This window comes from Anas acuta, chromosome 5, assembly GCF_963932015.1.
Source record: "Anas acuta chromosome 5, bAnaAcu1.1, whole genome shotgun sequence".
Lineage (NCBI taxonomy): Eukaryota > Metazoa > Chordata > Aves > Anseriformes > Anatidae > Anas > Anas acuta.
In genome coordinates this window covers 54,518,729-54,533,437 of record NC_088983.1, presented here as the reverse complement: position 1 = coordinate 54,533,437, position 14,709 = coordinate 54,518,729, and the positions used below count along the sequence as shown (strand labels likewise).

Sequence of the window (14,709 nt, the reverse complement as noted above, 5' to 3'; positions counted from 1 at the left end):
ACACCATCCAAACTGTGATTCTGCCACAGTCATCTGCGCTGTTCAGTAACTGCAGCCATCAGTATCACCTCATATGCAAGTAACGGTACAAACACTCTCTATACCGAGGAAGTTTCTGTGACCTGACTACAGCTTTTGGAAATAACAACTGCACGACAGTTGAATTGCTAGACACTTGAAACACTTGAAATTTAATATTTTCTCCTTGGCAAACCATGTTAGCCTTTCTTGCATATACCATTATTAGGATAGTGGCTATTAGAGAGAGTACTGAAGTATTCCCCCAAAAAATAAATTATCTATCCACAGCAGTTCTCATCTCTTCCCCTACCCGCCCATCCTGATATCTTACTCTTGCATGCTGTCTGCCTTTCAATGCAGACCACTAATCATATTAAACATTCGATCTAGAATACAATAGGAGAAAGATCAGAAAAAAAGGGAGGGAAAGGGTCAAAAGGGTACTTGAACACATGGGCTGTGGGAAACATCAATTAAACTCTTTGAGTGCGACAATCATCCCGAAAATGAGTAGCAGTTCACCGCTAATATCACATTTAGTTTTGGAAGCAAAAGTTAACATAAGTTCAAAGGGAGAAATAAAACACTGAAGAGCTATCAACCATATAAATATTTTAAGAACAAAAAAGCCTATACAGATAACTTCCTGAATGACCATATACAAGGACATAATTAAAACCAAAGAGAGTAAAAACATTAATTTATTACATAGTTGTTTTCCATTTTATTGTATAAAAGGAAAAAAGTCATCAATATAGACGACCAACTATAGGAAAGACTGCTTGCATGCTATTAAGTAGTGCACTTTCGCTTTTTATTCTAGCCTACTAGGACAAATGACAAATATCAAACCTTCACCGCACTTGAAAATTTTCCTTTTCTTGTTCGCATTAAGAAAAGATAGGGCAAATAGTTAATAAGTTTACTATGAAGCCTTGGGAAAGAAGGGAATGCCCTGTGGGAATGCCACGGCGACCACTTCCTCCAATTTACTTATACACATTGGTTGCACCGTTTCTAGCATTTATTAAAGGGCATTAGAAATGAACCTGAATTCTGTACGAGACTCAAGCTTTTGATCATGTACTTTAATCATAGGTGGAGACACACTGAACTAACTACTTTTAAGCAACACCAAGTTGTTTAGTATTCCCATAAATATTTGTTATTTCCTTACAAGTTTGTCAGTTCTATTCCTTCAGGAAAAGGGGGTTTAACAAGGCAAATATGAACTGTCCTGATATGAACCAAAGACTTTAATGTGAATTGACCTTTTACAGCCAAAGTTACCTATAAATGCGTAGCTTTAGTGGTGGTTCACTGCTTAATTTGGGTGGTCATTTACCACTTTTAAGAGCTTAACGGTTTTCAATTTTTGTTTTTCTTAAAGGCTCACCCTTCTCCTCACCAAAGGTAACACACAGTGGCTAATAGTTCTATCATCCTTTGAATTTAAAGCATATAGGACTTTTTGTACCCTTGTTTTAAGAGATGAATAATCCAGAGTTTGTCACATGGTACATTATAAATAAGACAGTAATTCATATATGTAACCATTCTGAACATGTTCTCTGCCTACTGTGCGGGACAACAGAAGACCAAGCAAAGGTCTTGACTGATATTGCAGTGACTAAATGGGAGGCAATGGACATAATCTGCACCCATTGGTATTTGAAAAACACGAGTGAGGATAATCAAACAAGCTATTTGCCAGAGAAGTTCAGACAGAAGTGGCAGTGTTCAGAACCTGACCAGACAACGCTCGAGCCACCTACCGTACCTGAGCCTGTTCTCAAAGTGAGCTGAGCCAGATGCCCTCGTGAGGTCCTTCCTATTCCGTGTAATTCTGTGATGGTTTACACGGCACACACCTTATTTGTGATATTCCTGATCATTTATCAGATTTTTTTTCCAAGATCTTTTCTCAGTGACCCCATAGATTGTGTGCTAATGTGTCTGTGTACATGCTGTTAAATTGATTTTTTATTCAAACTATAGAAAATATTACAGGGCAATGGTAATCACTTTCCAACTAACACGAAAAACAGAGCAAAGGAGGTTTCCAAGGAAACAAGATATGTGGTAATAGGCATTTATTACTCTATACAAACATAGTCTCCCTTAAATATACTAATGTAAAGAACCTTACTAGAGAAAGGTTAATACCATATAACTACAAAATTTGCCAACAGAGAGCTACATTTCATGTCTCCATTACAGGTGTTAAAATTGCTTAAAAAAAAGAATAACAAAAGCTTGTCATGTACTAGTTGAAAACATCACAGTTTAACTACCACAACGATCTAAAAAATGTATATATACACATTTAGATGGACCCAGCAAAGCATTTTAATCTTCTGTAATCTACAAGACTAATTTATCGATATCATATAACTATTGAAATTTGCTACATATATAAAATGAAACAGCAGTGAGTGTTTGTACATCTAGATAGCAATCTAAACAACTTCCACTGTGTTCATCTACAGCAGTTCTGTACGCTTAACTTAAAATTTTGCAGCCAGCAAAGTTCCTCATATCCTCTAGGTAGGTGTCAACTCTAATGTTTGTTGATTAAAAAAATTACAATTTTACCAGCAGCGATATTTCAAGCAAACAAAGCAAAAATAGGAAATGCATTGGCAGCAGCCAGTTCAAGCCTCAATAACATGACAGCGCTGGTCCCAATGCCAATATCAAGAAGCATCTGGGAAATATTTTTCCTCAACTAGCGCTCTATTTTTACTACCTTTATTAGAACAGCAAACACGATTGCGCATCAAAACCTGTGTTCATTCTTAGAATAAAGAAAGACTTCAGTATAAAACCTACGAAGTGATATCTGATCATTAACTTAGACTGGTATTTTATTAACTTCTTACAGTGGTATTTCCATACTTTTTCCAGAACTTTTCCTACCTTATGATGTCCATGGCCTGATAAATGATTTCAGATTGGTCAACTCCAATCACTGTCTTCGCACCTGCTTTGGCAGCAAACATAGAAAGTATTCCAGTTCCACAGCCAACATCCAAAACCACCTGAAATAAGTATAAGTAACTTAGTTTTGCTTCCATTTATTTTTCTTGCTATGATTTTTCCCACATGTCCTTCTACATCAGTGAGATACCATACTTTAAAGGAAGGACAAAAAGGTAGCAGCATCAAATCTTACTATTACATTCAGAGATATGCAAAAGCCAAACTACAGTTTTAACTCTGCTCCCTCTACTGCCTTTTACAGACAGGCAATGAAGTAGACTATCCGAAGCTGCAGGTGAACTCATCCACGTGAGCAAAATAATTACAAGCAGTTATTTAAGCAAGAACTAAGAAGTTACATAAACAGGAAAAGCAGAACATTTGAGCCTGAAGAACTTTAATCAGTGAAATATTCTAGTATCGATTTAGCATCAACTCTGAAAAAATACACTCAACTCTGCAGTTTCTCATTAAAACTATTCAAAAACTTTAATTCTTTCCAGTAGTTTCACTCCAGCTACAGCACATGGAGGAGGATTATATATATGCACGCAACTGATATCACTGATTATCTACTTGCCAAAGAGAAGTGTCACAGCCACTCTGACTGCTCAACATTCAGAATGCACGTTTACAACTTTCTTACAATATCAATATATTTATTTTCCTCATTGGCTAAATCCTTCTTGGTCCACAGTAATTTTACACAAATGGTTCCTGCCTTGCCTGTTAAAATCTGTGACTAAGACATACTTCCATGCTTTTATTTCTCCCCTGCAGCAATAAGAATTGGATATGATTCTTCAGATGCATATAGTCCTGTATTCTTCTTTAGAAACATATAAAACAAAGAAAAATCCCTAGTGATTCATAATACCAAGGAACAAAGCAGTGTCCTATCTACTTTTGCCTCTAGAACACAATGTGCCCACTTCGTTATATGGAAAGAACTGTGAGAAGACGAGATCAACGAATCTTTCTTCATATTTACTGTCCATAAAAACTTCTACAGATGACTTTATGTTCCTTGTAAAGTGTTCATAAATCCCCTGCTAGAAACGGCCACAGTACCACAAAACAGCTACGGCTTCGATGACTAATTTCAAAATGTTGAATAGCACAATTTAAAACCCACAAGTTATTTTCTAAAAGGCTTAATAAAAAAGACAAAAAATCCAGGAAGATGAGAACCCTAAGTTTTCCTGGAAGACAAACTTCATTAAAACACTTTAAAAAAGTGTATTCAATTTAACACTACTACTGCAAACACTTGGTTTTGACAGCTCAAATAGATGTTAGGCCAGATAAATGAGGCCAGTTCACTAATAGTTATATTATCAGCCTTCTTTATATATCTAAGCTTTACTAATGGTGTTTAAAAAATTCTAGACCCTAGACCCAAAAATGTTCTCAAAACTGAAAACAGTAGAACAGTCCTAAAGAGTACATAGACATACAAAGAGTCGCTCAAACTGTGCACAGTGTTTAAGCATTAACAGACCGAGCTGTAAAGACAAACTTTCTTCGCCACACAAGAGAGCACACATAAGTTACTAAAATAACTCTAAGGTAAGATACGTATCAAGTTAGAGTTACTAGTCACGAAGATCATCTATTAGAAAGGAGTAGGAAGTTATTTCAGTGGCTCTCCTTAGCACAGCTTCTAGTGTTGTGAAATGGTCCTCACAGCTTTCGTAACGCTCTTTTCCCAAAGGCAGGCATCGAATCACTCAGTAATCCATCCCACACTTGAGAATTATAACCCCATCTTAGAAAATATTTCAATGCAACAATGCACTCTTACTCATGAGCTATTGAGACTTCTTGTTTTGGCACAATGTTAACTTGCATCTACACTTGTAAAGTTCATTTTACAAATGCTAACCATTTAAGCACATGAATGCTCTGCCCATCAGGTGTGTTTGCCCAGCATCGCATACAACTTATATGCTTTGATGATGGATACAAAGCAATGAAACTGAAATCAGCAGGAATAAAAATAGCCGTTTATCCTTTGCAGCCCAATCTAAGTTAGCCTCTGATGTGGTGTACTGGGAAACATGAACGAGATGTGAATGCCACCTGTCTTCACAGGCCAACTTACAATCTGGAAGCAGACTAGAGAACATTAGCATAATGGGGTTTTATCAGCATCTTGCGTGGAGGCTGGCAACAGAAGTTGCAGATAGAGTTGCTTGTTCCACTTGAACTCTTTGCAGCTTTGTTCTAATGGGAGTCAATTCCATGACCCATTCGCAAGTGAAACATGAGTAGTAGTGACTACAGAAGTGCCTGGGCTCGAGTCTTCTGGAGACAGGAATATGAAGTTAAAACCAACGTTTCTGCTGCTGTTGGTATCTCGTGCTCCCTAACACCATCTCTTCTAGCACTCCACACATGGCAGTTAACAGAACTGCTGAGCCATGAAAGCTGGAAGTCAGAGCCAAAAACAAACCTCTGTGAAAGAATGCTCTTGATGTGCAGTTGCATGAAAGAGAGCAATCACCACAAATAGAAAAAAAATCAAAACAGACAACACTTTGGACAGCTGCCCTGGTCATTTAAAAACCCAGATGGAACTCATCTAGCCTCAGGCAGGGGACGTGGGTGGAGAAAAAGGAAGAGAAAGGAATATGTACAAGCTGGAACACATCTGAGGAACTGAAAGACAAGCAAAATGATCACCAATTAGCCTAAGGACAAGGGTCTACAGCTAACGTGTTCTTGCAGTGATCACATATGGCCTCTCACCAGAGATCTGGAACAGCTGGACTGGTGATTTGACTACACCATTACAGACTGCAGCATCACATCCTTCTCTGCCATCTAATCAAAACTGATAGGCTAGCTTTCGTAACAGAAAATATTACTTCAAATTTGGTAAGACAAAGTCGGGTAACTTGGTCGATTTAATTCATTCCATCAATGAACTTTTAGTAGCAATAATGTTTAACAAGGCATTTTTCTCCTCAATATCCCAATAACGCCTGCGTTGTACTTATATTCCACAACAAAAGCTTAAGCATGGCAATACCACTTGTTTTTAACCGAAAATATTTTTTCTGTAAAATGGATCACATTTCATTTAACCAGGACAGATCACTTGAACTATTTGTTTGGAATTGTCCTAGCATGATTTTTTCCTATTTTCACCTCAAGTACGTTTAGCAGGTTTATAGCAAACACAGTATTAAAGTTTTATAGCAAGAACAGGATTCAAGTTTTAATAATCTATTTTGGAAGCTGAAGGAATATGCTGACTGGTCCTGAACGTAATATGCACAAACCAACAAACAGATGCTGTGTTATCATTCCGTTCACACAAACGCACCTCTTAGGGATACTGCAGATTTGTACTAAAAGGCAGTAAGGTCAACTAAGCTGTTTCAATCAACTTCTACAGACAGCCTCACAGTTGTCCTTTCAGAAAAAAAAAAATTCTAACGAGAAATGCCATATGGGAGTTCTAAGAATATTACAGGACTATGAAGCTGTTCTTTTTTTTTTTAAAATTGTCATCTAATTTCTAAAGGAAATCAGCCTATTTTCCCAGGTTGGACATGTCACTTGATAACCGTCATTTTCCAGTGTAGCTGCTGAAAGAAATCGGAGGTGGGAAATATCAAGAGCATGCACTATCCACCTAGGATTACTTCCCCTTGTAAAACTACCTAGGACAATTTCCAAATCAAGAACTTACGTTACCACTTATTAACTGAGTCTCTTTCCAGAACCAACCAAAAAAATCTGAAGTGATTTCCTTCCATAAGCCTGCCAGCTGAATAACTTAAGCGGTAAGTAGAAGAAATCTAATCCAGAACACAAGTCCGCACAGCACAAAACAGAAGACACCAAACTCATCAGAAATAGCCAACAGGAACATGGAAGACAAGAGTATTACACCTGCACCAGGGTCATAACCGCGGTAGGATCATAAACGCCCACAGGCCTCTTTTCTCCTCACTGCACAGCAAACAGCAGTTCCCTGTTCCAAGTCCTAAACACCACCAACTCAGCAAGTCAGTTGCATATGAATTCTTCCCCAGATCTAATTGTACACTGCTTCTAAGATGTCTTTACTGTATCAGGCCCAAATAGAAATTCACTTAAATTCTGGTCAAGAGTGCCTCTAAGATAGGTTCTGCTTAATATACTAGATGAGAAAGGTTTAACTTAACCCCGCCAACATAATTAATGAACATCCCGACATGGCACACATAAGTGACAACAGCGATCAGTGCTTCTGTTATCAGCACTGTCCACTCTCCAGCAGTTGAATAACATTCTACCACCTAATAAAGCCAGAGCATATTAAATCAAATCTTGTCAGTGCAATATTCCAACCCAAAGCTACAAAGCAGCCAGTCGGAAGGATTTCTATCACTTAAAAAAACAAATTGCAGAAATTACTGAATTTTGAGCTGTTTTACCTACCTTGTCCTTGAAGATATGTGGATTTTGATATATGAAGTCACGATAGCTTTCTGTACGCACTTTATCCTATGATTTAAAGCAGAAAAAACAATGTTCACTTGGCCTACTCATATACAAGATACTGTTCAAAAATGCTGAGCAAGTTGCTTTTTACTTGGCCTGAAGATGTTTTGTGGCTACTGTACCTATAAGGATTCTCCAGTAATGATATTTTCCATACTAAAATCTTTTAAAATTTATTGCCTAAGCAAATAAAGCCAGCTGAGCCTCTGGAAGAGAAATTAAATACCTTTCACTATTCTGACCTGCTTCATTGGATTTTGGATGCTTCGAAGTTCTTAACACCCCTTCATCACCTCGCACGAAGAGCAGTAATAGAATGGCAATACTACCTCAACTATACACAACAGCCTTCTATACAATGGTAAAAATTTGACTGATGAGGTCATAAAATTTTCTGCATCATTCTATGCTCTTAACTTGCATGACACACAGATCCCTCAAAAGGAGTCATGGATCACATTAACTATTTCTATTTCTGAACAAATCTGAAAGCCTGAAAACAAGTCAGTAATTAAAGATGTACAGCCCATCCTATGGAAGCTTAAATTAAATAAATAGAGATATAACTATAACTCTACATGATCTGAGAAGCTAGTATGTTTTCAAGCATGTAACAGAGCGTTTACAGTACCTCCGTGTATGAAAGCTATTGGCATAGTCCGATCTATCAGCAAGGTAATATATTGATACTCTTAATGTGCATCACCAGGTACACAAATTGACAGCCAAGCCTATGTTTTGGAATTGCTGTTGAAGGTCAGATGTTAGAGCAAAGCAAAACAGTACCTTTTAAGCCACCTTTATTAATAAGGATGGACTTCGAATAATACTCAAGTAGAAAATACAACTCTTTATATTCAAGGTTACATTGTTCTAATGTAGCAAATAATTTTTATAAATAGTATCATAACTAAACAAATTTTCTATAGTGAGAAAGAACAAAGTCTATTTTATTAGGAAGAAAGGTCATGAAGAGACTCAGAACAAAGAATATGTTCATAAAAATTATATAGACAAACCAGGTTATTCTGATGCTTGAAAACCCTAAAATCTGGTTAACAGTTAAGATCATTACACACATGGCCCAAACAGTCATGGAGTATTTTACAGAATTTTACTTTCAAAATATATAAAATTAACATGAATAAAGCAAATAGATCCTTCAAAATTAGTTGGCTTACTACGACAATTCATTGAGAGCAACTATTTTTAGTAGTTTACTTCTGTCGCAGTATATCAGGATTTGCTGAAACAACCAAAATAGTATTAAAAAAAATCACAAGGTTCAGCATCAATCAAGCAAGCAGCCAGCTGGAAAGCTTTCAGCCTTCCATCCTGCCCACTCACATTGCCTCAGCACTGCCCCAGCTAAATCAATACAATTCTAGCTCCTGTCTCTACTATATGCACTACTGCACTACTGCCATGGTCATTCACTTCAGGTCTCTCTATTCATCAATTCCGTTCTTTCACTCACTATTTCAATGCAATACTTTTCTTGTTTTTAAATAAAATTGTAGGAAAACTTAAGACAATATTTAAAAAATTCTGAAGAGAAAAGACAAGGAGAAAAACCAGCCATTTGACCAGTGTAAAGTAACAACCATCCGTCCCTAGCTTTGAAATTGTTGCAGCAAAAGAAACAAATCGAAACTTCAGCCTGCCACTACTAGGCATGAGGAAAAAAAAAGTTTCCAAATATAACACTGTCAGAAACAAAGCTGACAACACACAGCAAATCCCCTTTCTTAAAGCTTTTTATGTAGCAAACCCATTTATTTATATAATACTGGCATACTAAAAAATCGAAGTGAAAGCCTGATATAGCAAAAAAATCCGTATGTATGTGCAGTAAAAAAATCAATATTTTCCTATTGTTAGAAAAAAAGTCTGAAGTCTTAAAAACATGGACAAACATCCCCTGAAACCAAACTCAATTTGCAGAAATGCACAATTATGAAGAACTTCATAATCAAAGACTTCCTCTTCTATACCCTTTAACAGCTCAAACGACACCTTTATTTATAAAACTGACCTATAAAAAACAACTCCTATTATTTATCTTCAAGATTTTTAATATATTTCTCTAGACTACTCATTTAGGAAAACATTCTTCCATCTCTGCAGAGACCTTCATGCTTCTGCAGCACTCCCTCTCCCTTTAAATTTACCTCACACTTACACTAGCCTTAACACAGGCTCATGTGCGTTTCTACATTAGGGCCATCAAATGATTTACAAAGCAGAAGATTTTATATGCTACCTGCGTGGACAAAGTTACTTTGCAACTCCATATTCTATCCATACATTTAGGCAGGAATTTTATTTATTTCTGCCATAAAAATGCTGAAACTGCTTACGACTTTCCTAACTATGGCCTTCTGTCAGAAAGGAAGCATCAAGGGGTTTTAATTTACGTGCCGGTTATAGGATGCTTAATTTTTTCATTTTATTTTTTTTTTAATTTACAAGGGAAGAGGTTTCCCCTTAAAAAAAAAAAATGCCTTAACCCTTACCTTAATCACAAAAAAGCAGCTTACAATTTTTCCAGCTATTCAATGTCATGTTATCAATATGCTGGATAGCATACAAATGACACCAATTTCTGCTTTTACTTAATGCAATAGGAAACCACAATAACTTGCCTGACAAATTTTAATTGTCTGGTAAAAATAAACCGAAGAAAAATATTCGTCATCTGTACCGTGCCATTATATCGTGTATCTTTTAAGCATATAGGAAAAAGCTGCTTCTGGCAAGGTTAAGTTGTGGAAGATACTGCAGCATCTTGAAGCCTGTCTCTAGAGTAAATGATTTCCCTAATGCTTCCTGTACAGTAAAAAGAATTCATAGAAAGGAAATAAAATTGAAAAAAGGTTCTCAGTCCGACTCCTAGGAAAAAAACTACTATGTATAGAAAGGGTTAAAAATGCAGCTACTCTGCAGTATATATATACAGGCACACAGCCCGCTTCATTCTGTCTTTCTTCTACAGCCCTACTCAGATGCAGTTGAGATCACTTTCTAACCTTTAGCATCTCTTCGTGTATCCCATAATGCCCGTAGGAGCTGAAGTAAACGCCATCCTCATCCTCCTGAAGGTCTGCAATGGCGTTGGATGACGAGCTGCTACGGACATCCACGTTCATCACGAAATCCTGTGCAAATTGTCTGTAATCAATTTGAAATACACCCTTGAGACATGTTTATGGGACCATGAAAAGGAGGCGGGGGGGGGGAGGGAGCTTGAAAGAGATAAGGAATCCAGACTGCACAGAGGCTTTTACAACAATGGGCCCGGCTTCGGCTTCAAATGTGCACAATCTCCCTCTGCTGGCTCCTGGAGGCTGCTGCACGATGATGCACCACTCTTGCCGCATTACCTATCCAGGCTTTTCTCTTCAAGCAGCGTTAGCAGTGAAACAGTTGCTGTATTTATTTGTGTGCCAGCCACAGTTTGATCCAATTCAGATTTCATTTCTATTTTTAAGTAGAAACTCCTTGCTTGGCACTTCCTAGCACAAAATCTAGTACCACCATGGTAAAAGTTTACAGGGGGACAACGTCTGTTTTGTGTATGTAATGCAGTTATGGACTTAATACCAAAAACAGCACTTCAGAACTATAAATCATGTATAGATAGGTGAATGACTCATGGAAGGTTGAAGAACGCACTTTAAACTGGAAGTATCAGAGGAAGCTAACTCTGAGCTTAAAATACAAGTTATTTTAATTCCATTTTTATTCACATGCTATACTTATTTTCCTCTTCCATGGCCTCGTACTCCTTATGTTATGTTCTCACTTCTCCAAGAATTGATGAACATTTTTGAAGAATTTTGGATCAAAGAACCCATACCTATGGTTTTATCATGAAAACTAAAATTAAAGGTTGACAACTGAACAACTCATACTATAATGTTGTAACTGACACTTCAATATGATATCAAGCGGAAGAGAAAAAATGCTTCAGCAGCCAAACACAATTCCTTCAAGTTCTGCAGTCTGACCTAGACCACTCCAAAGCAGCCAACACTGACCTTGAACAAAAGCCTTATTTTCTTACATAGCAATCTACAGAAGCTCCAGGTAACACCTCGTTATCAGTACCATCCTTACAGGACAACAAAATTACTATTTCTGTCCTGATATTTTAAATACTTCTGTGCTTAGTTTGGATGAGGAAGAGAAGGTGGTAAGGGAACTCACACTACAAGGCTGTAAATATTAGAAACTTCATATACTTCCTGACATACAGGTAGGATACAGACCTTATTTTTAATATTGGTCTTTAACATACTAGTTCATGTTTTTATTACTTTTTATAAATACTGAAGTTATAAAAAAAAAGGCAACTTATGAAACTTAAATTCTATGGCATACAATTAGAATAACCATATTGTATCACTTCAGCTTAATTTCAGATGTGAAATTACTTTAACTGGATTCAGCCAAGAGTTCCCCCAGCCTACGCATGCAACACAAGTACCAAACAAGAACTCTAGATGCAGAGATTCCCTCTACCTTTTTAATCAAGAAGCAAATACAAGTAAAAGCCATCATCTCTAAACAGGACACAGATGGAATAAGGAGACATAGAAACCATGCTCTTTTATCTCTAAATTACATCAAATGCTAAAGGTGACCTTACTTATATAATAACTGTTACCACTTGTGGGGAAAAAAAGGCCTCCAGCTACCTGTTCTGAAATTGTATCCCCTTCCATTACATCACAAATATGTCTGCTGAGCCTGGAAAGCTTTGAAAAACATTTCTGCATCAATTATCTCATACTCATTTAGTAGGTGTCCTTATGTACTATTACTCCCATGCTTAGAAAGCAACAATTTCAAGGGAGCTGCATGACTGATCCTGACCAGTCATAAAAACACCTTACTTTTTTCCACACCTTAAAGAACATCTGCATAACAAATCACTGCAACCGACACAAGTTACAGTTAGTCTCCCACAAAGGGTCTGCAGATAGCTGAAGCGTGAGAAAGCTCCTGGACCTAGCTTTAACTGCTGAAGCCAAAGACAGGCAACCAGCCTGTTACTGGTATACACCTATTTCCATGTCAGAAGACAATAGAAAGACAAGTTCCCATAGATTAAGGTCCATAATGCTGCTCTTTCTCCACATTCCGCTTATGAGCTCCTTTTATTTTGTTGAAGGAAGCACTGTATCACCTACCTAAAAAGAAGCATCTGTCCATGGTCTCTTTCAATACAATAACCTACAGCAGAAATCAGCATCACTACAAATTACGGCATGTAGGCTACTACAGGGCAAGTGGTTGGTCTGCCCGTAATTTATAACTGGTCTGCTTCACCTCATCTACACCTGGCCATTTTTTGCTTCAGTTCAAGCTCTTACTTCATTTTTTGAAGATCTTCTTGCGCTCTAGCCAAGGCTGCTTCTGCGAGTCTTGCTCTGTGTTCTGCACACTTTAATTGTTCAAGCACTGTCATATCATTTAACCCATTAGAACACACATCGGCGGGTTCACACAGGTCTTCTATATCTGATAGGGAAGAAGAAAAACATATGCTCATAAACGCATAACCAACATTACTATTTTTGTCTTTGGATAATTTGCAAATACAGTGTGTTTTACAAGAAACATCACTGAGTTTGATAGGACTAACTGCAGAACACAATACTACTCACTAAAAGCATGATGTCAGAAGCGAGCTCAGAGTTAACAAAGCAAATAAATCCCCAACTTGGGCTTCTTCAGGTATCTGTGTTTGATAATTGATAAATGAGACATTAGGTTTAGCTTTAGTTAATTACGGTGCTACTCTGTATTTTTCCTCATACAGAACTCAGAAAAGTTTAAGTAGAAGAAATCTAGATGAAACATTATTTTTAAGCACCACAACTCAGATTCAGCAGTAGGACCCATTCACCTCTTGCTAAATGCATCTGTTGAATTCAACAGACATCAATGCATCAGAAAACAGTGCTGCTATGTTTCTAGATGTAGTAGGAAGCTACTACCAGCTTGTCAGGCAAGAGACTTCATTTAAAAATAGAAAAATCACAACTATGCTCATCTGTCAAAGACAACAAACTATTCGTTCCATGAGACTGAAACAAAGCAGGTATTTAAAGCACAATTTGCAGATGCTCATATTATCCATAACTCTCAGCAACCACTAAGGTAGCTGAAAACACCAAGCACTGCAGAAGAGAGTAACATGGGCACAGAGTGCCCATTAGACTGTGAAGTGCACAGTGAAATGTGAAATCCCTGAAGTAACCCATCCATGTCCTCTATCTTTGCCATCAGGCAGCAGGGCTTGTTTACAAAAGGACAGACTATATAGAGCAGAAAAATTCCAGAAGCCCTGAGTACCTTATGGTTTAGGGGAAAGAAAGATGCACAATGAAGTGCAAAACAGAGACAGAGCTGGAAGATCATAGATAGCAAAAGCAAGTTCAGAAGTCAAATCGAATTCCCTCAAGACCTTTTAACAAACAGATAATTAAAACCACTAGAGGCAGAACTCTTCTATGCAATTGTATTATCTTACACTTGGTTGGTGAGCAGATTGCTTGCTCCTCACTTGTAATTTTTTTATTCAAAGCACCTGATTTTAAGTATTTGCATTTAGAAGCTTTATAAGCCCCATACATCTTCCACTGAAGTTTAGGTAAAGTCTTGACCTGCTTCATTACCACATACAGCACCTCAACTAAGAACATCATATTTATAATACGTGAATGCAGATAATAAACAGAGCTATAAACACCTCAGACATTAAAAACCAGCAAGCAACATGTGGTAAAAATACCAGAGTGGCTGAACATTTTTAGTTCAATTATTAGACAGACTTTCTCAAGTACTCAAGTTAATTCAGGAGTAGTGCTGATGCCTTCTGTGACACCAACTCTTAATATCACATTTACCCATGATACAGTGTAATCATACTGAAAAGCAGTTATTTACCAAACTGAAGCAGGAGATCATCTTCTAGCTCTGGTTTCAGATACTCCTCTCCCTCCCAAGGCAGTGGGCTGCTGACTGATTTCAAATATTCTGCTGCTGGTTTCTAGAGGAAAGGAGAAGAGCTTGTAAGTTTCTTTGAAAACACCAGACCCTCAGTTCCATTCAAGAAAACAAGGCCCAGGATTTTTCTTCCACCCATTAAAATAAATTGTATATTGCAAAAGTAGTTTTATAGCAAATACCAAGAAATAT

General features: G+C 37.3%; 1 protein-coding gene across 4 annotated transcripts in view; it reads right to left on the bottom strand.

The window, feature by feature from the left end:
- The window catches only part of PRMT3 (protein arginine methyltransferase 3), a 166,499-nt gene that overhangs the window by 39,856 nt on the left and 111,934 nt on the right, over nt 1-14,709 (bottom strand). For all 4 annotated transcript variants that reach the window (XR_011097288.1, XM_068684937.1, XM_068684938.1 and 1 more), the window contains 5 exons: nt 14,458-14,560; nt 12,879-13,026; nt 10,530-10,671; nt 7,438-7,503; nt 2,941-3,062 (listed from right to left, as the gene is read on the bottom strand). Coding sequence is in view for 3 of the 4 variants with exons in the window: in XM_068684937.1 (XP_068541038.1) it covers nt 2,941-3,062; nt 7,438-7,503; nt 10,530-10,671; nt 12,879-13,026; nt 14,458-14,560 (581 nt within the window). In the remaining variant the exon portion in view is untranslated. The remainder of the gene's footprint in view (nt 1-2,940; nt 3,063-7,437; nt 7,504-10,529; nt 10,672-12,878; nt 13,027-14,457; nt 14,561-14,709) is intronic.